Source organism: Oncorhynchus mykiss, chromosome 28 (genome assembly GCF_057628025.1).
Source record: "Oncorhynchus mykiss isolate SJ-2025 chromosome 28, ASM5762802v1, whole genome shotgun sequence".
NCBI lineage: Eukaryota > Metazoa > Chordata > Actinopteri > Salmoniformes > Salmonidae > Oncorhynchus > Oncorhynchus mykiss.
This window is the reverse complement of record NC_143049.1, coordinates 29,880,916-29,905,553: the sequence shown is the minus strand read 5'-3', so window position 1 is coordinate 29,905,553 and position 24,638 is coordinate 29,880,916. Positions and strand designations below refer to the sequence as shown.

Genomic DNA, 24,638 nt, shown 5'->3' with positions numbered 1-24,638 from the left:
GCTCATAATAATGGCTGGATCAACGCAAATGGAATGGCATCAAACACCTGGAAACCTTGTGTTTGACGTATTTGATACCATTCCACTGATTCCTCTCCAGTCATTACCACGAGCCTGTTCTCCCCAATTAAGGTGTCACCAACCTCCTGTGTGGTTGGTTGACTGACTGACTGACTGACTGGCCACCCCACATAGCCTGGTTCCTCTCTAGGTTTCTTCCTAGGTTTTGGCCTTTCTAGGGAGTTTTTCCTAGCCACCGTGCTTCTACACCTGCATTGCTTGCTGTTTGGGGTTTTAGGCTGGGTTTCTGTACAGCACTTTGAGATATCAGCTGATGTACGAAGGGCTATATAAATACATTTGATTTGGTTCAGTATCAACAAGGTGTGTGTGTGTGTCCGTCACTTATTTCGACACACATTCACAAAAATCCCACGTTAACTCATGTAAACATCTGCTTATCAGTTTGAATTTGTCTGTATGACACACATGAAACCACATAAGAGACATTGTACTGAGCTTCCACTAAAGGAGCAGCACTCTGATGTCAGGGGGTTAGTCCTTGCTTCACAATAGAAAACATGTTATTTCAAACAATGCTAATAGGATCAAGGAGAACAGGAATGATCATATCCACACAAAGTGATAGAAGATCCAGGTTCAGGCACTCAGGATTTAAGTAAATATTTTCACATCCTGTTTCCCTCCAGTTGCAAACGCCAGCATCGTTTGCCCAGAGCGTTCAGGAGCTGACCATCGCCTTGCAGAGGACGGGCGACCCCGCCAACCTTAATCAGCTCCGACCACATCTGGAACTACTGGCCAACATCGACCCTAGCCCCGGTGAGAGAGACAGACACGCACACTCAACACCTACATTCTTATTCTAACTTCAACAATGAATACAACTGAAAATAGAATTCAGACCAGACATACTGGGGTTGTATTCCATTCCCTCGTGTTGCCACCTCCCTCAACCTCTCTTTTTCTCTTGTCCCCATTATGGAACTGATAGGGCTAAAATGGATGAAAGCAGTACCAGGAACTATTGCTTTCCCCTTTTCAGCCCCATCAGATCAGTGAAGGGCAGGCAACACAGGCAGAGGGAAGAGGGAGCTTTCCCTAACTTTCTGGAATGAAATGCTGCCCAGTACTTTCCACTAGTTAAGTGGTCAAGAATCAATCAATCAGTGTAGAACAGGTTGGGTGTGTTTGTTATAGCTGCGCTCACGTGGATGTGGTCAAGAAGAAGTTAACAGACTGATTCAAATAGGCATGACTCACTGGCCCTTAAGACTCTTCTCACCCTTGGATTTTGGCCTATATGTCGTTACAATCTTTCAGTATTGGACCATTTAATTTAAGCACTTTTGTTTAAAGGTTTAATGCGGCCATTTTCTATCTCAATATCAAATAATTTCTGGGTAACAATTAAGTACCTTACTGTGGTTGTTTTAAATTATAATAGTTTAAAAAAAAATATATTCTTAGCAAAGATACATTTTTCTAGCAAGAATTTTGCTAGCACTGTCTGGGAGTGGTCTACGTGGGGACGGGAATTGAGAATGACATGTTATTGACAGAGAGGTTTTGGAACTCTCTTTCTTATTGGTCTATTAAATAATTTACTGCCTGGTGATGTCACTCGGCAGGCCTAGACACCATGCCACCAAACCACTCTTACACTAAAAGGGCATTATCATAATTTTTCACAGTGTTATTACACACACACACACAGTACCAGTCAAAAGTTTTGACACACCTACTCATTCAAGGATTTTGCTTTATTTTTACTATTTTCTACATTGTATAATAACAGTGAAGACATCAAAACTATGAAATAACACATATGGAATCATGTACTAACCAAAAAAGTGTTAAACAAATCTAAATATATTTTGTATTTGAGATTCTTCAAAGTAGCCACCCTTTGACTTGATGACAACTTTGCACACTCTTGGCATTCTCTCAACCAGCTTCACCTGGAATGTTTTTCCAAAAGTCTTGAAGAAGTTCCCACATATGCTGAGCACTTGTTGGTTGCTTTTCCGTCACTCTGCGGTCCAACTCATCCCAACCATCTCAATTGGGTTGAGGTTGAGTGATTGTGGAGGCCAGGTCATCTGATACAGCACTCCATCACTCTCCTTCATGGTCAAATAGCCCTTATGAAGCCTGGAGGTGTTGGGTCATTGTCCTGTTTAAAAACAAATGATAGTCCCACTAAGCCCAAACCAGATGGGATGGTGTATCGCTGCAGATAGCTGTGGTAGCTATGCTGGTTAAGTGTGCCTTGAATTCTAAATAAATCACAGACAGTGTCACCAGCAAAGCACCTCCTCCTGATTTCCACCGGTCTAATGTCCATTGCTCATGTTTCTTGGCCCAAGCAAGTCTCTTCTTATTGGTGTCCTTTAGTAGTGGTTTCTTTGCAGCAGCTCGACCATGAAGGCCTGATTCACGCAGTCTCCTCTGAACAGTTGATGTTAAGATTTGTCTGTTACTTGAACTATGTAAATAATTTATTTGGGCTCTAATTTCTGAGGCTGATAACTACTGAACTTATCCTCTGCAACAGGGGTAACTCTGGGTCTTCCTTTCCTGTGGCGGTCCTCATGAGAGCCAGTTTCATCATAGCGCTTGATGGTTTTTGAGACGGCACTTTCAAAGTTCTTAACATTTTCCGCATTGACTGACCTTCATGTCTTAAAGTAATGATGGGCTGTTGTTTCTCTTTGCTTATTTGAGTTGTTCTTGCCATAATATGGACTTGGTCTTTTACCAAATAGGGCTATCTTCTGTATACCACCCCTACCTTGTCACAACACAACTGATTGGCTAAAACGTATTGAAAAGGAAAGAAGTTGATTGAGAGAAGCTGGTTGAGAGAATGCCAAGAGTGTGTAAAGCTGTCATCAAAGCAAAGGGTGACTACTTTGAAGAATCTCAAATATAAAATATATTTTGATTTGTTTAATCCTTTTTTGGTTACTACATGATTCTATGTGTTATTTCATAGTTTTGATGTCTTCACTATTATTCTACAATGTAGAAAATAGTAAAATATTAAGAAAAACCTTGAAATGAGTAGGTGTGTCAACTTTTGACAAGTACTGTATATAACAGTACTGTAAATAAAATAAAATCCAGTTTTTGACTGCACTGGGCCTTTAAGAGCCCTTGAAGCAATAGCCTATATATGAAAGAGAGGGCGTGAAGACTTTGTTTGGTTTGGTACTTTGCGTGCCCAGATGTCCAAGTTATCAGCATCACTATTAGAATGTGTTTTATACTCCTTCATGTCAAGTATTTACTCATATCTCCCCTACCCTCTGGCTCTCTAGACGCCCCCCCTCCCACGTGGGAGCAGCTGGAGAAGGGTCTGGTGGCGGTGAAGACGGTGGTCCACGGCCTGGTGGACTTCATCCAGAACCACAGCAAGAAGGGAGCCGACCCACAACAGGTCCGTCTCTCACTCTGGCTCATTGTCACTGATCCAGGCCCATATTCATACTGCGTCCTATCGTCCATGTAACCTTATTAATTATGATCTAAATAAAAGGCTAAACTGTTCCTGGACCAGCACTCCTACTTTGAGACGTTTTATGAATACTGTTCCAGATATTTGGAAAGTTGAACTTAAAAATGACACTATTATTCTATTGGAAATGTTTTTCTGTCTCTCTAGCCTCCCCAGCACAGTAAATACAAGACGTACATGTGTCGGGACATGAAGCAGAAGGGGGGCTGTCCCCGAGGAGCCAGCTGTACCTTCGCCCACTCTCAGGAGGAGCTGGAGAAGTAAGTCCCCCCCTCCATCTTCAGAAATATATATTATATATATATATACACTACCGTTCAAAAGTTTGAGGTCACTTAGAAATGTCCTTGTCTTTGAAAGAAAAGCACATTTTGTCCATTAATCTTAAAGCTCTGGACTTTTTTTTCAACATTTTGTAAAAAATCGCGCAAAATTTCAACGTCCTGCTACTCATGCCAGGAATATAGCACATGCATATGATTAGTATGTGTGGATAGAAAACACTCTGAAGTTTATAGAACTAGTTAATTCATGTCTGTGACTATAACAGAGAGTGAGGAGCAAGCAAAACCCCAAGGAAAACTGTTCACAAAAAAATAAAAAATAATCCTTGCGCCAGTTGCCTGTATTGTCTATGGCAGGGGAAAATAGATAGCGAGGAGGTTGCAATGCCTACAGCTTCCACACGATGTCGCCAGTACTGTCATTTGCTTTGAAGTTAATCCTTGGTCAGATGAGAAATAGGCCCTTCCTGTCATCAAGTACACATCTTGAACTTTTGAGAGAGAGAAAACGGAGCTTCATTTCAAGAACTGCTGCTATTGAATACAGATCGCCCCGTGATCAATTTGATCGATTATTAACGTGTACTAATACCTAAAGTTGGCTTACAAAAGTAGTTTGAAGTGTTTTGTCAAAGTTTATCGGCAACTTTTTTAATTTAAAAAAATGACGTAGCGTTTTGTAAAGCTGCTTTTTCCTGGATCAGACTCGCTTCATAAATGGACATTTTGGGTATACTTTGACGGATTTAATCGAAAAAAAGACCCAATTGTGATGTTTATGGGACATATAGGAGTGCCAACAAAGAAGCTCGTCAAAGGTAATGAATGTTTTATATTTTATTCCTGAGTTTTGTGTAGCGCCGGCTACGCTAATTCCTTTGTTTACGTCTTTTTCCGGTATTGCGGGGGGTGCATGCTATCAGATAATAGCTTCTCATGCTTTCGCCAAAAAGCATTTTAAGAATCTGACATGTTGGCTAGATTCACAACGAGTGCAGCTTTAATTGAGTACCCTGCATGTGTGTTTTAATGAAAGTTTGAGTTTTAGCGAGTACTATTAGCATTTGGCGTTGCGCATTTCCATTTCCTGTAGGCTATGTGAGATGCAGACGTCTCACCTTGCCCTAACAGGTTATTAAAATAACATCAAATGTATCAGAACTACAGTGTAGACATTGTTAATGTTGCAAATGACTATTGTTGCTGGAAATGGCTGATTCTTATGGAATATCTGCATAGGTGTACAGAGGCCCATTATCAGCAACCATCACTCCTGTGTTCCACGTTGTGTTATCATATAAAAAAGCTAATTGATCATTAGAAAACCCTTTTGCAATTATGTTAGTACAGCTGAAAACTGTTCTGCTCATTAAAGAAGCAATCCAACTGGCTCTCTTTAGACTAGTTGAGTATCTGGAGCATCAGCATTTGTGGGTTCGATTACAGGCTCAAAATGTCCAGAAACAAAGAACTTTCTTCTGAAACTCATCAGTCTATTCTTGTTCTGAGAAATGAAGGCTATTCCATGCGAGAAATTGCCAAGAAACTGAAGATCTCTTACAACGCTGTGTACTACTCCCTTCACAGAACTGCGCAAACTGGCTCTAACCAGAATAGAAAGAGAAGTGGGAGGCCCCGGTGAATTTTTTTGCAAAAATGTGTTTACATCCTGGCATTTCTCCTTTGCAAAGATAATCCATCCACCTGACAGGTGTGGAATATCAAGAAGCTGATTAAATGTCATGGTCATTACACAGGTGCAACTTGTGCTGGGGACAATAAAAAGCCACTCTAAAATGTGCATTTCTGTCACACAACATAATGCCACAGATGTCTCAAGTTGATGGAGCCTGCAATTGGCATGCTGACTGGAGGAATGTTCTACAGAGCTGTTGCTAGAGAATTGAATGTTAATTTCTCTACCATAAGCCACCTCCAACATTGTTTTAGAGAATTTGGCAAGACATCCAAACAGACCACGGTGTAACCATACCAACCCAGGACCTCCACATCCTGCTTCTTCACCTGCGGGGTCATCTGAGGAGGTGGAGGGGGGGATGCTGAGGAATATTTCTGTCTATAATAAAGCCCTTTTGTAGGGGAAAACTAATTCTGGTTGGCTGGGCCTAGCTCCCCAGTAGGTGGGCCTATGCCCTCCCAGTCATGGGAAATCCATAGATTAGGGCCTAAGTAATTTATTTCAATGACTGATTTCCTTCTATGAAATGTAACTCTAAAATATTTGAAGTTGTTCAATGTTGCATTTATATTTTTGTTCAGTATAAATTATTTTATTATATAAATATCCACATCTCACAACCAGCACTCTTTGAATTGAAATAAAGTCTCAGTCATGAACACTCTTACTGACACTTGTGGCTGCTTTGTGTGATGTATTGTTGACTCTACCTTCTTGCCCTTTGTACTGTTGTCTGTGCCCAATAATGTTTGTACCATGTTTTGTGCTGGTTCCATGTTGTGTTGCTGCCTTGCTATGTTGCCATCTTAGGTCTCTCTTTGTGTAGTGTTGTCTCTCTTGTTGTCGTGTGTGTTTTGTCCTATTTATATTGTATTTAAAAATAATTTAAAAATAATTTAAAAATAATCCCAGGCCCCCGTTCCCGCAGGGGACCTTTTGCCTTTTGGTAGGCCGTCATTGAAAATAAGAATTTGTTCTTAACTGAATTGCCTAGTTAAGTTAAATAAATAAATAAAAAATGGCACAAACTCTGCTCTCTCTCCCATTTGCATCAATGTACCCAAATTGTATTTTGCTCAGATAACCTCATTCTTAGTATGTCTCTGGAGTTATTACTTAGTAGGCCACTGTTTTAAAACCTATTCCGTTGGTGTAGATTCAACTATTTTTAATCTACAGTAGGATGACTTTTCTGTTTTTATAGCCATTATATAACTACTGTGTTTTATGTTTATAGCAGGCCTCCCAGGTCACAAGGATAACTGTATTTTATGTTTATAGCAGGCCTCCCAGGTCACAAGGATAACTGTATTTTATGTTTATAGCAGGCCTCCCAGGTCACAAGGATAACTGTATTTTATGTTTATAGCAGGCCACCCAGGTCACAAGGATAACTGTATTTTATGTTTATAGCAGGCCACAAGGATAACTGTATTTTATGTTTATAGCAGGCCACCCAGGTCACAAGGATAACTGTATTTTATGTTTATAGCAGGCCACCCAGGTCACAAGGATAACTGTATTTTATGTTCGTAGGTACCGTAAGATGAACAAGCGTTTGGCAGCTCGCCTCCCTGGCTCCTCCGGCCTGCTGTCGGATGACTGTCTCCCTCTGGACATGGGGGTGACCCGGAACACCTCGCCCCTTACCAACGGCTCAGCTGGACACCCCATGCCCCAGCTCATCACCCGCGGCACGGACGCCGTGACCTACGACCTGTTGTGCAAGCCCAAGATAGACGGCGGGAGCAGCAGCTCCCCGGGATCGCCCCCTGACTCGTAAGTGGGTTTGTTTTAGCTATAAAATCTGGCACTTTTCTTTTTACATTGATGCAAAAACTTATTGTAGCATTATTCAGAGCTCTGTTTTTCTTCCCTCAGTCTGGATTCAGGGCCCAAACAAGGGTTCCTTCAGCCTCCCCTTGCCATGGGCCACCCCAGGGGGTCAGGCGACCCCATGCCCAAACAGATGCCCGTAGGTGTGATGCCCCGGGGGCCTCAGATGTACCCCCAGCAGCTGCCTGACATGTACTACTCCGACTCACACCCACTGCCTTCCGCCTCCCAGTACGAGCCTTCGCAGTACCCCCAAGGTGAGGCTGAACGTTGATGAAAAGTTTTATGTTGTTCAAATGGTTGTTTGTTTTCTGTAATGTACTTCATTTATTTTATTTGATGGCAAACATTTTCAGTTTTATTATTTCCCAGCAACTGATTTCAGCTCTGTCAATAGAAAATGTGTTTTAAACCTATGATTTTGCTGAATTACCAATATGAACCTAAAACGTGTAAAGAAAATCAACATGTCCATGTGTCCCCCTCTGTCCTCCAGGATACCCCTACCAGCAGCCCCCCCAGTACTCCACCCAGCGCTACATCCGAAACCTCCCTACCCCCAGCGAGCCCGCTGGACCCCCCTACCAGGACCCCTATCCCGGCTATGGCCCTCCCGAGCGCCCTTACCCAGCTCCCCACTCCGGCACCCCCTACTCCTACCTTCCCCACTATGACACCCGGGGCCGCCACGGCCCTTACCCTGGCCCCCAGCCATACCCCTCGCAGAGGGACGACATGGTCCGGATGAGCCCTGCTCCCCTGGACATGCCCCCTAACCACCACTACCAACAGGAGCAGGCGGCCAGGGGGAGGTACCCCCCAGAGGGGTACTACCCAACTGGGGCCCAGCCTCAATCGATGAGGTCCAACGTCAGGGTGAGTTTGGTTTCTCCACAATCTGTCATATTTCTCTGTGTACGTCCGTGGTCAGCAACCCAGGTATATAGACATTTGGTTCAGGCCAACAGTATAACCCTATTCAACCTGTGTAAAGTCTTGATGAGCAGTTGAATCAGGGTGTGTTAGCACTGGGAAACAGCTAGCGCACCCTGTAACCCTCCAGGGTGGAGGCTGGTGACCGTTGGTGAACATATACACTGACTGACTACTATGTAGTTATTGTCTTGTGAGCTGCAGCTTCCTTGAGATTTACACTTGTCTCTTTAGTTGACCAGAAGTCAGAAATATTTAATCGTTTTAATGATAGTATGCATTTTTATATGCGTGGTACTAATCATAAAGATGCAGGTAGTTTAGTGTCATTATGGAAATACTGAGTATTACACCTCTCAACACCCACTACACCCCATATACCCCTCAACACGTCTGATAAACTGTGTCCTGTGGTGTGTTATTTAGGAGCAGTACAGACGCTCCTCCCAGCCCAGCCTGGACTACCTGCACCATCGCCGCAAGGAGCTGATGGCCCAACTAGAAGAGCGGAAGGTCATCTCCCCGCCACCCTTTGCTGCCTCCCCCACCCTTCCCCATGCCTTTCCTAGTGACTACCCCCCAGAGGTAAGACCAACACACACAACTTAGGTCACTCAGGGTCAACACATTAAAACAGGGGTTCTCAAAGTGGGTTCTCTTTCAGTCGAATCGGTTCGACATCTCACTATGGGACGGTGTGTAAACCAACTAACTCGAGGTAGAACTCACGGCTGGGTTGTCTTCTATGGGGGAATGTTAAAGGGATGGTGCTTCAATGGAGGGTAACACACTGAAGAAACAGCACCGTTGGTGCTAGCCAAACAAACCAAATGGCAGTTTAGCCCAGAGGTTGCTAGCTAAAACATGGTAGGCACTGACAAAAAGCTAGAGACCCTGGGTAGAAGTAGCAAAGATTTGTGGGAACCTGCTATTGTGTGTAGGCCAGGCAACAGGTGTACTGTAGCTAGCCGACGACAAAAGGCGCTGCTAACAAACGGAGGTAACTTCACTCGATAAAGTATAGCTGATGTTAACAGAATTCCTGAAAATACTAAATAAGACTCAATGCTCCATCGTGGGCTGGTAACCCACACAGAGAGGAACAGTTAAGTTGAGAAAGCTGCTTAACGGGCTAGTAACCAGATGGTAACCAAATAGACGTGTGAAGTGGCTTAGAATGAGGAAACCAGAGCAGTGCAGAGTGTTATATAGACACGCAGGGTGTATACCCACGAACCTCTGATTGGCCTGTTGGGAATGATTTGATTAAGGCTTCAACCAATGACCTCACTGTGCGACGCCCTCTTTTGTGGGTATCTTCATTTCCTTCAGAGAACCGGGGTTACATAACTTAATGCGGCAAGATCTGAAAAATATACTATATCACTAACAACATATTAAGTGACATTTGGCCAAGAAATCCGTGGAATGTGTTTAAAGTGTGTAATACAATGTAATATTATGAATCAACAATCTATGTTCTTAACCCTGGGCAACATGGGCCTGGGAGGCTACCAGGGATATTGGTATCCACAGTACTCCACCAATTATCACTTTTTCCATTCTAACCTATTTTACCAAAACTAGTTTACATAAATACACTGTAATTTAAGCTTTAAAGCTGCAACAACAAAAAATATCTAATGAAAACATTTATAGATTTTTTGGAAATGATCTTGAACTGCAACCCAGATCTTGAACCCAAAAAGTTTGAGAACCCCTACATTAAGGAGTCAGAGCTCTGTGTGGTACAGACCAAAAACAAACTGTTACTGTTGACAAGTGTAAGCCTTCCAAACTCCCAACTGGGAGGATTAATGTCATGACATTATCTAATTGGGAAGTGAAACTATAACTTTATAACATTTACAAAACAGGGCTTTTGATGCTGTTTTAGCTATGACATTAATTTATCTAGCGACGACCCTGTTTCACAACTTATATACTATTTTATATTATTCTGCCCTGTATGGCACTTTTCTAAAATGCCTTTTAGCACGTTCAAGTTATGTTTCCAAGTTAGCGTTGCTGTACAGTGTTGTGAGCGTTGCTGTACAGTGTTGTGAGCCTTGCTGTACAGTGTTGTGAGCCTTGCTGTACAGTGTTGTGAGCCTTGCTGTACAGTGTTGTGAGCCTTGCTGTACAGTGTTGTGAGCCTTGCTGTACAGTGTTGTGAGCCTTGCTGTACAGTGTTGTTAGCACGAGTAACTTACTAACACACCTGTGTCTGCCTCCATAGTATGGGGAGGAAAGCTCCAAAGCCTTTGGGAAGTGCAGGGAGCCGGACTACGCCGGCCAGTATTCTCCCTGGTCCTGTGACACTATCGGCTCCTATATTGTCACCAAGGACGCCAAGCCCAAAGACATCATGACGCCCGGCGCCATGGAGATGATGGTGAGTGACAGCTGGAATAGTGGCGGTGCGTCTTAGTGAGTTTCTGAAAGTATTACTGGCTCAGTTATCACAGGAACAATGTTGAAAATGTGCTTGATTAGGAGGATTTTAGCTTTCATTCGGCCCTTCTACCATCCCTTTTTCTTCTCATTCTTTCTCTCTTCCTGTCATCTTTCTTTTTTCCTCCTCCACCTTCTTCCCACCCCCTCTTTCACCCCTATTCGTTTTTCTGATTCACTCTGCGTGAGAGCATCTGTCATTATTGTATTTCACTCTGGATGAATGTCTGCTAAATGTCCCCCCCACAATCTCACCCACACATCCATACCTTTTATTTTTCTCCCCCATCTATCTGTAGAATGACTGTTAAATTATTGTTAAATTGAGGGCCTGCTACTCTTACTGACTAAATTAGAGGCCTGCTAAATGACACTTCTAAATTCTGCCTCTCTAGAATGTGGATGGTAAAGGTCTACGGGGGGAGCCCTCCATGGAGGTCCAGGCCAGGCGGGGGGCGGAGGTCAAAGACGACGACCCCATCATCCCCTTCGGCCCCCAGCCCACCGTGTCGCGCTTCGGGGCCATCTCACGCACCTCCAAGACAGGCTACCAGACGACAGGCCCCGTGCAGGCCATGGCCTCCGCCCAGGGACCCAAGCACATGGCCGGTAGGGAGACCAACCAACTTACTTACAACTTTACTTTGATCAATCTGTCATCTGGGTTGAGCTCATTAGAGGTCGCAACAGAAGACTTTAGTAAATGAGCATATTGGACAAATGAATATGACCAAGTCGAAACCGTGTTTAAGACATACGATTTAACTTGTCGTTGTCCGCCCACAGCGGAGTTCTCCTATGGGCACCACGGAGGCTGGGGCGGCGCCTCCTACCCCTCCCACCAGACTGGCTTCTCCTCTCAGGGACACTTCAGTGAAAAGTACGACCAAACACACTCATCATTGCATCCATCCATCTATTAACTTCTTGCGTCGAGCAATCCCGTATCCGGGAGCGTAATCATAGCCTCAAGCTCATTAGCATAACGCAACGTTAACTATTCATGAAAATCGCAAATGAAATGAAATAAATATATTGGCTCACAAGCTTAGCCTTTTGTTAACAACACTGTCATCTCAGATTTTCAAAATATGCTTTTCAACCATGGCTACACAAGCATTTTATTGATAGCTAGCATAGCATTAAGCCTAGCATTCAGCAGGCAACATTTTCACAAAAACAAGAAAAGCATTCAAATAAAATAATTTACCTTTGAAGAACTTCGGATGTTTTCAATGAGGAGACTCTCAGTTAGATAGCAAATGTTCAGTTTTTCCCAAAATATTATTTGTGTAGGAGAAATCGCTCCGTTTTGTTCATCACGTTTGGCTAAGAAAAAACCCAGAAAATTCAGTCATTACAACGACAAACTTTTTTCCAAATTAACTCCATAATATCGACAGAAACATGGCAAACGTTGTTTAGAATCAATCCTCAAGGTGTTTTTCACATATCTATTCGATGATAAGTCATTCGTGGCAGTTGAGTTTCTCCTCTGAAGCAAATGGAAAAATGCACGCAGCTGGAGATTACGCAATAATTGCAACGGAGGACACCAAGCGAGCACCTGGTAAATGTAGTCTCTTATGGTCAATCTTCCAATGATATGCCTACAAATACGTCACAATGCTGCAGACACCTTGGGGAAACGACAGAAAGTGTAGGCTCATTCCTTGCGCATTCACAGCCATATAAGGAGACATTGGAACACAGCGCATTCAAAATCTGGGGCATTTCCGGTTTTAAATTTCATCTTGGTTTCGCCTGTAGCATCAGTTCTGTGGCACTCACAGATAATATCTTAATAATATCAGTTTTGGAAATGTCAGAGTGTTTTCTTTCCAAAGCTGTCAATTATATGCATAGTCGAGCATCTTTTCGTGACAAAATATCTTGTTTAAAATGGGAACGTTTTTTTATCCAAAAATTAAAAGAGCGCCCCCTATATCGAAGAAGTTAATGCGTTATGTATCAGTAACTGATGGCTTGGGTCTCTTCTCCTCTCTCCCAGGCTGTCTATGCCAGCTCAGGACAGAGAGCATCTGAAGATTGAGCTCCAACAGGTCAACCAGCAGATCACCCAACAGACCCATACCCACGGCATGGAGGTGGGTTTTCTCACACACACACACAGATATGGGACAAACACAACTTTTTGAATTGAAAACAATTAAGGCAAAAAAAAAATTGGTGTGGGGGCAACCAAGCGTGTGACTAATGGTAGAGAAGGGGTTATTCGTTGGGAGAAGACTGACCTGATTAACCCTGAACTTCCTCTTCCCCATCCTCAGAGGGAGGTCAGTGCCCTGGCGGCCCAGCCCTCCCAACCATGTCAGAACCAGGGCCAGCAGGGGAAGTGGCCCGGTCCAGTGGGGGTTTCCAGCAATGCTGCCTTGGTGTCTAGCGAGCAGCTCAGCATGGAGCTGCACCAGGTTGAGAGGGAGATTGGCAAGAGGACCCGCCGGATAGACATGGTGCGGGAGAGATGGAGGGGAGAACTGTAGTTTGTCTGCCTGTTACAAAGGGAATTATTCTGCTCTGCTCACAGCGCCCTATAGCAGTGGTTCTCAATCCTGGTCCTGGGGAGCCCAAAGGGTGCACATTTTGGTTTTTGCCCTAGCACTACTCACCTGACTCAACTCATCATCTGTCTTTGATTTGAATCAGGTGTGTAGTACTGGCGGGCGGACAGGCGAAGGGCGGGCACGGACAAACAGGGGTACGGGCGGGAGGGCACGGACAAACAGGGTTACGGGCGGGAGGGCACGGACAAACAGGCGTACGGGCGGGAGGGCACGGACAAACTGGTGTATGGGCGGGCATGGACAGAAATGGGCGAGCGGACGGGCAGGCACAGACAGGCGTGCCACTGTGAGCTGACAGTGTATTGATATGGTCTCTACAGGACAGTCAGGTGGCTCATGAAGTCCAGTACAAGATGAAGGCTGCACAGAATGGCCAGCAGGACCACAAGACCCAGCTGGAGGAGATTGCTCTGGCCCTCGGGTGAGTGGACACATGCACACACCTCAGCAGGACACCACGTCATTGTACATGGAATGATCTTATGATCGTAACCCCTCTCTCTGTCACACTCTCTCCTCGCTCTCTTTGCTCTCTCCTCGCCCTCTCTCCTCGCTCTCGCCCCCTCTCTCTCCTCGCTCTCGCCCCCTCTCTCTCCTCGCTCTCGCCCCCTCTCTCTCCTCGCCCTCCCTTTCCTCGCTCTCGCCCTCTCTTTCCTCGCTCTCTTTCCTCGCTCTCGCTCTCTCTCCGCTTGCTCTCTCTCGGTGTGTGTAGTGAGGTATCTAATGGCTCCAGCGGTCTAGGTCAGGACGGTGGTGTGGGCGGAGCCATGTTGTCACTGACCAATAAAGCGTCTTCGCTCAGCCTGTGTTCTGAGCCGGGGCCCGGGGTCTCAGAGCTGCAGAAGAATGGTATGGTCCATTCCTGCTCCTAGACCACACACACACAACACCTACTCAGACACTGTGGTGTAAAACATACAGACAGAAGATGAGCAGTATCTGCTGTGATAGGAGTTTTTCTTTCTTTTTTTGTTCTGTGAATGAGCTTCTTCTTTTTACTTTCATTGCCTGGAAACCAGGGCATTTGATAACGTTTATTTTTTTGTTTTCTTTTCTCTAACTGGGACTATAAAACAAGCCTCTCAAAGTAATGGAAAAGCAGATGATGATGATGATGATGATGATAATTGTTCAGAGGCCTATCCCCCTACATAGACATCACATATCAAGACCCATTGTAGATCGATCGGTGGAGTATTTCTCAATTCTCCCCTCTGTATCTTTGTTCCCATTACGAGGCACATTAAGGGTAAGCAGCTTGCAGGGACTTTTAAGACCCCAAATACTAAATCAACTTATGCTCATATGTACTACATAATGGTATCATAAGTCTTGGTGTTCACGACAGTTATGTCAGCGGTCGTACGCATCACATAAGTATCTGTTATAATCCATTATAGCCTGATATGACAGTTGTTGATAGTTTCCGATACCTTTGACAGCTTACGAAGGCAATTATAACCAACATTTAGTCAGTGTAGTAACTGTTCCGTTCACGTTCAGTAATATAAGTGTTGTAACCGCTAGGGTTCAGGAATACACCACCCCCAGAATCGTAAAACGTGGTCGACCAGATGAGGGAGGCCAGGGAAAGGGAGAGTGAAAATGTTCAGCCAACCTTCAGAACCAAACGAGACTAGGCCGCTTCAAGCCACATGAGACCTCATGAGAAGTCTGATTTTATTAGTGCATTTTATGAATACATCATATCTGTTTCATACTTGAAAAGCAGTATATTATTAACCAAAGCATTCTGTTTTAAAGATTGCAAAATGAATCTTTTTGATAATGAGCTTTCCTCATGTTTTCTATAAGGGAACCTACTTTGTGCTTCTCGTGGGATGTGGTGTGACTTGCTGCTGGCCGTGGAAATGTCTGTTGTACTGGGGGGCTGGAATTCAATCAAACCTGCAGTGTGGAAAATGCACTCTCAAGGGAGTGTAATAAGTGTTAAGTTAACACAGTTGTAGATAACATGCATTTTCACATTGTAGGAACATTTTCCTCGGTGCAAGATGAATTGATGTGTGAATGGAATCATATGGGGTGATAGTTTTTATCTTCCTCAGAACTCATCTGGTAATCAGAAGACCTCCCCATTGGGATTATCTTGTCATTGGTTCTCTTTAACTTCTATGAAGTTACTTTCCCTTGTTTTTTTTTCTCTCGCTCACATAAATCGCAGTTAAGGGGCTGTAACCTACCTGAACGCTGGTCCGTTATTGGAGGGGAAGTGAGAAATGGATTAATATGCAAAAAATAACTCATCTTTCTCTTAATACATGTAGAGGGTGGCTGTAGTCTGCCAAACAATAATTTCAATGGTTTGTGCGTCTCAATCATCAATGAAAGAATAGCAAATTGTCTTTAAAAAAAATAATTTTGTTATCTTAAGAGCTTACTTTAAAAAATTCCTTCTATTCCATTTGTTTTTAACCACATACTATTACTTCATTTTAGAACAAGTCAGGATCGAGACCCATATTATTCAGTGTATTAGTGGATTCAAGACCAGAATCTTGGGCCACAACCTGGCGAGGTTTAAAGCAAGCAGCCAGAAAGCCTTGCCCCTCAAAAAGCCTCTGCCCAAAGTCTTCCTAACCTTCAATTTGAAAACTTTTAGTGCAAACTTTCATGATATTCTTCACAATATAGTTTTATAGTATTATTATCATCATTATCATTACGTTATTTTTGCTTTCCCTGTCATGGAAATTGTTGGTGCCTGTTAAGGAGCGCTCTGCCTTTTGTAAACAATCCTCATGATTGGCCATCGAACACTCAAACGGTTAAGGATAGAGGTGACGATCAGGGTTCATAGTTTGGGGGGGGGGGGGTTCAACATTTTGTCTGGGTTTAAGGTGTGTGTGTGGGGGGGGGGGCAATATAAATTAAGGTTGGGGAAAGGGTTTTTGTTTTTCTCCAACCACACTTCAAGCCTCAGGCTGCTCTTTAATACATTGTACTGTTTAGGTTAACAACTCACTTATACATATGAGTATGTATACATACATTAATATACTAAGCACTATTAACGTGCCACCTCTTCTTCTACTCGCTCAGCATTTATATTAAATGATCTCTACTTAGAATCAGCTAAATGTTCTTTTTTCCCCTGTACACTGGTTGCCAACACAGACTTTATCCTTACCCAGTTGAAGGACTTCTGTGTGCATTGATGTGTGTTCACTTAATCTTTTTGTGTTCAAACAAATAAGTTCTATATTGAAATATGCTTCCAAAAGAAGACTCATTTTAATGATAAAAATTGAAGTTTTTTGTTGTGTGTGTGCTAGGTTGTATTGTAGAAAAGGTACACTATGGATTTTTTTCAAAGTGAAGGGTGCTGTACTGGGTGACCGTGTGGAAATATTAGAAATGTGATGTTTTTGTTTTTTTAAGAGGTGAGCCGGCTAAGCCTTTAATTTAGTCAAAGGCTTGCTTCTCAAGGAATACTCCTCGGCCATCCACGCCGACAGTAAGATCATTCGGAAGCACACTAATCAAATGAAAAGAGATTTGAATTGGCATGCATGTTTTTTCTCTTCACCTGTCAGTCACCTTTTGTCATATTTATAACAAAACTTGTTTCTTCTGGCAAAATGTCATTGACTAGTTGGGTTTGAAGTTGTTTTTGTTCCTGTCGTTGCTGAGTGAAAAATCACTGACTTCCAAGTCTTACGGTGATCTACGTATCGCCTCACAAGGCAAAGCATCATGTTGTCCAGGGAAACTGTCAAACGCAGCATCGCTCTCATCCACACACAGTTTGTCTTTGCTTCAGAATAGTCATGAAAATTAGCTTGCCCACATTTGTTATTTAAGCTTAAGGAAATACTATCAAGGTCCCTCCAGCCAAGACCCTTAAAGAGTGAGTTCACTCCAAATTGTGTCCAATGTTTTCAGATCTCAACAGTGGTCTAATGTTGACATGAGGCTAGCCTCTTTTTGAATCCAAGAGTGTAATACTTAAGCACTCGTCTCTAACATGTAGGCTCAGCATGCCCAAACAGTCCCATTACAAGTCAGAATGTTGAACAAACTTTATTTCAACTTACTTGTTGTCTGCTGATTTTGTCCCTATGTTGGACACAATCTGATACAAAATATCCACAGTGAAGTGTTATCAGCCCGACCTTCAGTACACAGGTCTGTATATCGGTTTGTATTACCTACCACCAAAAGGACCAAAAAGGAAAGTAAGTGTAAATACAATTTTCTTCATTCTGGCTTATGGACTATTGCGTCTCTCTTTTAGGGGGACTTGGTCAAACTGAAAATCCATTGAGTAACCATGGTAACAGTTTGACATTTAGGCAAACATGAGCTCACATTCCATGCCATCTGTTGTGTAGATCCAGCCCTAAGCCTCAATCCCAAAACCAATGGCAAAGATGGGCATTCTAATTCAGTGCCTATTGTTTTCTACTCTTTGGGTTTAAGCATATAGCTGAATAAACACTAGATGGGGTGGGATGTAAACTCAAATCAACATTAAACTACTTGAGGTCTAAAATGTGCAACTAACTTTGATTTGAGTGAGCTGTCCCTTTAAATTCCATAGCCGAGGAGAAGTAACAAGGATGTGGTTTCTGGGAAGAGCAATGATCATGTTCATGTCAGTCGCCTGCTTTCATTTGTTTCTGAGCTAAACTGCTGCCTACCCCTTCTTCACACAGCCAACTCTCCCCAGAATCACAATAGTGTTACTGCTGTTTTGGGCTCACATTTTAATTTCTTTTTTTTTTTTTTTGAAAAACACAATGGCTTTTTTTATATGATTACTTCCTTGTAATATATCTCTTAAATTAAGGTACAAGTTTAATTTCAGCAAGAAAAAAACGTTTTTATATGTATATTATACTCCATTAAGGAATGTTTAGAATTATCTTCCTCCAATGTGGATGTAGACATTATTACGCCATTTTATGACTTTGTAAGAGAATTCACTGTGTGAAAATTGGTTTGCATTTTTGTATAATACAATCTGCTTTATTATTTTTGTTTGATATGAGAGTTAGGTCAAACTGGAAGTTTGAAGAGAGAAATTAACCTGTGAAATTGAGAAATAAAAGAAAAAATAACTTATGTACAACAGTGATTCTATGCTGAGGGAGAAGGATTAAATGATATTGCTAACTCTGCTATTTGCGTCTTGTTTTACTTTGCGTGGCAAAATCGGGTGAACATCTTTCAGGGCAAGTATTAACCCGCATAACTCCACATTGTCTCTTTTTGGAAATGCCAGTCAGCCCTGCATCTTTACCCAACCCAAACTGTGGAGGAGAGCTGAACACTGCCCAACACAGCTCAATGGATAACTGAAGCACTAACTCTGACTCAGACTTCTAGACCCAGTCTGCTGTAGGCATTACTATTTTCCCAAAAATCTACCAAATTTCAATACCGGGAATAATTCATATTTACAGAACGTTCATAAATTCCGAGCTTTCTCATGTTCCTCAATTAATTCAGTGATTTTCAGCAGTAGGCCTTTGCTATTTCCACAGAGCACACTCAGGACACAAGTAGGCAGAGATGCTCTGATACCGCAGGATCAGGCTGCCAGAGAGAAACTGGCCGCTTATACAGAAGGCACGACAAGCGGGAAAGAAGGCTGGGTTCAAGGGCCCACGCGTTTATCGAAGGAAGAATGATTACTGGGTAACTCTGTTGACATTAACCAAATTGGAACTGTGAGTACTACCATGAATACAGTTAATGTACTGCCACGAATAGATGTACCGTTCGAACTACAACTGATGAACAAAAACAAGGAAGTAAATCGATGTGTTATTCTGTTAACCACCGCTACCTCAGCTGAGCGTAGTTTTCGTCGGAGTAATCCTCTCAAGGTTCACTGTTTGTTTTATTGTTCACATTAATACTTCTTATCTAATTTGTGTTCTTCCTTTTTTAATGCAGGAGTTCGTTTTCAATTCACTCAATATCGTTAGTCTGAATACTAGGGGTTTGAGAAATCCTACAAAAAGGAAAGCTTTATTTTTATACTGTAAAAGCAGTAACGCAGATTCTGTCCTTCCGGAAACTCATTCGGGTGAAAGTGATTTGAAATTTTAGAAAGCACAATGGGGAGATATGGCCTATTTCAGTCATGGATCAAATCATTCTGCTGGTGTTTTGACAGTTATTCACAAGTTTAAAGGTGACATTCTAGAATCCACATCTTCACAAGACGGCCGATGCGTCATGGTAACTGTTAAACTTGACTGCTATTTTCATCATCTGTAATGTATACGGACATAACACATGCGCCTAATAAGACCCTTTTACCCAATTTACCAAGAAAGTACAGTATTTAAGCAACAAATACTCAGAGGCTTTTCTAATTATTTCAGGGGATTTTAATGAAACACCTGGTGCATCTGCTCCTAGAACGAGTCAAAACCCTCAAAATAGTAACATTATCATTACATTATGCAAGAATCTCTGTGTTGAGGATGCCTGGCGTTATTTCAATCCGGATGCTAAGGGTTATACCTGGACCAACAAAACTATGTCACGTAAATCTAGAATAGATGTATTCCTAATTTACCATTTTTTGTTACAATTTGCTATAAATGTAGATCATCAGTTGGCTCCCTTTTCTGATCATCACTTGATTTCCCTGAATTTACAAGCTACTAAAAAATCTAAAGGTTCTCGAGGATATTGGAAATTAAACAACACACTTCTTGTGTGGAATTCTATAGACAGTTTTGGGAGTTACTAGAAGACCTGATTTTCAATATGTTTCAAGATTGCATTAAAAATGGGGAAATGGTCTCCACTATGAAACGGGGCCTTTTTTCAATGATTCCGAAGCCCGATAAAGACCCTTCTTCTCTCATTGACAATTTGGAGACCAATTACTTTATTAAATGTTGATTACAAATTGATTGCTCTGGTTTATGCCAAAATATTAAAGAAAGGAATAGATACCATAATAAATGAGACTCAAACCGGATTTATGAAGGGCCATCACATAAGCTCTAACATTATTTTAGTTTTGGACCTTGTAAGTTATTCAGAAGCAATTGACTCAGATGCGGTTGTCTTATATAAAGCCTTTGACACAATTTAACATGAATTTCTCTTTAGGTCTCTTAAACTTTTTGGATTTGTTAAACATTTTATTAAAGTAATTCGAATGTTTTACAAAGATATACATAGTTCTGTGCTACTAAACCTTAATACTTCCAAAAGATTCCGTATCAACAGAAGTGTACGACAGGGATGCGCAATTTCGCAATTTTTATTCATTTTGGTTGTGGAACTTCTATCTCTAGATATTCTGAATAATGCACATGTGTATAGCTTAACCATTTTTAACAAAGAAATCAAAATCTCCCAACTGGCTGATGAGTCTACTCTTTTGTTAAGAGACAAGACCAGGTCGCCCATGCCCTTAATACTATAACTGCATTTTCTATTGCAACAGGATTAATGTTGAATGTTTCTAAATGTGAAATCTTATGTTTATTTGACTCTGATGATAAAGAAATAGAAAATATTTCTGTTATGGACTGTGTTAAATATTTAGGAATATATCTGTCAAAAAACCACTTACTCAGACAATATTTGAATTTCTCTCCTAAAATTAAGAGAACTAAAAATATATTTAATAATTGGCTACAAAGAGATCTTTCTATACTTGGGAGAGTACTTCTGTCCAAGGCAGAGGGACTGTATCGTTTTGTGTACCCCTCATTATCGTTGTGTGTAAATCCAGCTACTTGTAAAGAGATCAATAAGACTTTTCTTGACTTCATCTGGAAAAATAAGTCTCACAAACTAAATAAAACTGTCCTTTCTAACAAAAGAGCTGAAGGCGGTCTAGAAGTGTTGGATTTTGTTGACATAAATAACACTTTCAAGATAAACTGGTTGAATTTTTTTTTGATCAATACTGATTCAATATGGTATTTCATTCCAAATAATGTGTTTAATAAATTTGGAGGTCTTCAATTTTTACTTGTTGATATTTTTGACAAGTGTAATATTCTCATATATGAACAATTTATTACATTGAAAGAGTTTCCAATACCTTTCAGAGAGTTTATTTCTGTGATCAAAGCCGTTCCCAGTGGTCTAACTACACTTACGGAAACTCATTTTAATTTTGGGAATGAAAACTAAGTTTATCCAGAACTCGCGTGGGCTTACTTGAGAGATCTTGTTGTAATAAATATATAAGACAAATTCTTCATTCACAAAACCAACTTACACTGAGAGGAAAGTTTTTCTGGAACATGCTTATTCCTGATATTGTCTGGAAAAATGCATGGTTAAGGCCTTACAAATACTGTATACCAAACAAAGTTAAGGAAGTGCACTTCAACATTTTACATAAGATATATCCATGTAATTCTATGATATCCAAATTTGTGGCTATTGATGATATCTGCGTTTTCTGTGAAGAAGGTGAGAATCTGTCTCACTTGTTCTTTGAATGTAAATTTGTGTCAGAATTTTGAGATAACCTTGCAAAATACTTACCATTATGAACACTGCCTATGTTTGTGACATGAAATATATAATATGTTACTGTTGCAATGATAACAAGACCACTGAAATGATTGTTATTATTTTTATTCTGATTGCCAAATACTTCATACACAAACAAAAATTCAAAAATTCTATACCAAAATTTAAAAAAATTCTGATTGAATTTAATTATCTTATTAAAAAATTAACCCTAGTGAATAACAACAAGAATAACATATTTCTGAATCATTATAATAAGATTTTTTCAGAGTGAATGCAATTGCACTAAAATTGTTTATTTTTTGTATTATTTTATTTTTTATTTTTTGTATGTTTCAGTATTTTCTTGTTAATACCTGTGTTTTGTTTTGTTAGCCATGTTTGATGTAGCAATGTAAGTTGCTGTTTGTATTATGAATTAAAAATGTTAAAATGTAATTTAAAAACTGAGTAGGCTATGGCGTTGTCAATCATACAAACTTTGTAATGGCAGTCAAACAAAAAAGTAAAATGACCAATGTTGGTAAATTTGCTGAATAACCTCCAACTAATGACAAATTGTAATATTCAGTTAAATCGAATTGATTATAACTTTAGCAGATCCGAGAATAAATAGTTTAAGTATCAAGGTACTGTATCCAGTGGCGACCCGTCATTCAGGGCAGGTGTGGCAGAGCCCCACATTTTTGGGGGAGGCTTGCCTGTTTTATGTTATTTTTTGCATTAACACGTGTCACATATCAGTTTGCAAACAGTGTCCAGTCCCCATCCTCCCACGAGTACTCTGGAGCACAGCCTCCCTCAGTGCTTTTGGGACTGCCACCTCTCCTCTCCCGTAGGTGACTCCTTCTATGCCCGCTGTAGCACGCCATCAGCCAGCCGCAGTCTCTCAAACTTTGAACACAACCCTTTGTTCGCGAGTGAGAGTGCTGTCACCTCTTCCCATGGTGGCCTCACCTGCGCCTCTACCCACTGTAGCACTGGCTGTAGGTCTGTGTCCCGTCCCTGCTGCTGCCCACGTCGACAGTCTGCAGCTCGTTGGAGTTAAACCTAGGCATTAAGTAAGGATGATATTGAGTAAGAGATATTGTCTCTAGAGACGTTTAAACCAGGTGATGTCACCACATGTGTGGAAGGTGGAACTAAATGGTAGGTTAAGGCATAGTGAGCAGGGCTAGAGGCTCACAGTGAAATAAGACAATCACAAACCAGGACAGTAATGGACCAGGCATATTGATATTAGGGAGAGGCATGCGTAGCCGGGTGATCAATAGGTGTCCAGTGAGTGTTTGGGCTGGTTGGAGACACAGCGATTCAGACAGCTAGCAGGCCGGGGCTAGCACGCTAGCAGAAGGGCCTTAGAGGGACGTCTCGACAGAGGTGGTCTAAGGCACTGCATCGCAAATTGTAGTTTAGAGTCCAGGCTCTGTCAATACCGGCCGCGACCGGGAGACCCATGGGGTGGTGCACAATTGGCCAAGCATCGCCTTGGTTAGGGGAGGGTTTGGCCGGCAGGGATGTCCTTGTCCCATCTCGCACTAGCGACCGGGCCGGTGCACGGTGTTTCCTCCGACACATTGGTGCAGCTGGCTTCCTGGTTAAGTGGGCATTGTGTCAAGAAGCAGCGCGGCTTGGTTGGGTTGTGTTTCGGAGGACGCGCAGCTCTTGACCTTCGCCTCTCCCGAGTCCGTACAGGAGTTGCAGCGATGAGACAAGACTAACTACCAATTGGATAGCACGAAATTGTGGAGAAAAAGGGGTAAAAGAAAAAATGTTTAAAAAATAAATAAATATGAGGCAGAGACATATGTAAACTAACACATGCGCAGAAAGTGATACGACTGTTTACTTCTGGGGAAGAGGCGTCCTGGGGGTTGGAACCTTTAAAAAAAGTGAAAACAACCATACTGCAAAGAATTCCAGTACGGTAAAACTGATATTTCTGGTTCCTCCCCATTGTTAAAGTGAAAGACAGACAATGTATTGCATTAATGGCAGTCAGGTAAGTTGGCTCTGAGAATTATTTAACTGATAACGACCAAAATACAAAGAATTCCTGTACTGATCTTTTTGATTCCTCCCCTGTGTGTGTGAAAAGCAGTTAAAATATGGCACTTCTGCGTATAAATAGCTCATTTACATCTTTGGGCAGCCCAAAAAAAAAACGTAAATCCCTGTACACTCCTTTACTAATAATTTAGGGAGACTATTTCTGGGAATTCGAGTTGCTATAAAGTGATATATTGTTTAACTATTATTCTCATGACCTACCAGGTTGTTACTGTAAAATATTATTAATTTATTCTTACACCATACCCCTTATTATCAGTTAGCGTAATTGTGAAGTTTAAACAAAACATTAGGTCACATTCTCTCTCATTTAGAAAAAAAAGATTTCAAGGCAGAAAATGTATCTACAGATGTAGAATCTTAATTTGGCCTATATTGTCACAGCAAATTAATCCTGCAGCAAAAGGATTTGAACATTTAGAACGTAATATTGCTTGATCAGTTGTTAGGCTATTAGCTGGCCAAAAGTAGCTACATGGAATGAAAGGAAAGAGTGGGGACTAAGACTAACGTGGAGCAAAGTAGTTATAATCATTATAAACTGGAAGAACTAGAACAAAAGCGCGTAAAACTGAGCTGACGTAACTAATGTATGTAATCGTCACATTTTTTAGTAAAGGATTGGTTAAGTATTTCATCCTTGGCGATCGTTCCTCATTAGAAATAATAGTAGACCCTGCACAAACACAGGACAAAACTATAATCTCAAATTTCACTCTCTCTAATCCAACATTTTGCCCAGTCTTTTA

General features: G+C 41.6%; 1 protein-coding gene across 1 annotated transcript in view; it reads left to right on the top strand.

Moving 5' to 3' along the window:
* Positions 1-18,476, top strand: part of LOC110508868 (roquin-1) — a 28,260-nt gene extending 9,784 nt beyond the window's left edge. Inside the window, exons 7-20 of the mRNA XM_021589737.3 lie at positions 711-843; positions 3,345-3,463; positions 3,689-3,801; positions 7,061-7,303; positions 7,406-7,617; positions 7,857-8,236; positions 8,720-8,878; positions 10,533-10,688; positions 11,143-11,356; positions 11,534-11,627; positions 12,759-12,855; positions 13,039-13,221; positions 13,653-13,753; positions 14,045-18,476. Of these exons, the coding sequence (XP_021445412.3) occupies positions 711-843; positions 3,345-3,463; positions 3,689-3,801; positions 7,061-7,303; positions 7,406-7,617; positions 7,857-8,236; positions 8,720-8,878; positions 10,533-10,688; positions 11,143-11,356; positions 11,534-11,627; positions 12,759-12,855; positions 13,039-13,221; positions 13,653-13,753; positions 14,045-14,204 (2,364 nt within the window). The 3' untranslated portion in view covers positions 14,205-18,476. The remainder of the gene's footprint in view (positions 1-710; positions 844-3,344; positions 3,464-3,688; positions 3,802-7,060; positions 7,304-7,405; positions 7,618-7,856; positions 8,237-8,719; positions 8,879-10,532; positions 10,689-11,142; positions 11,357-11,533; positions 11,628-12,758; positions 12,856-13,038; positions 13,222-13,652; positions 13,754-14,044) is intronic.
* Positions 18,477-24,638: the final 6,162 nt, after the last annotated feature.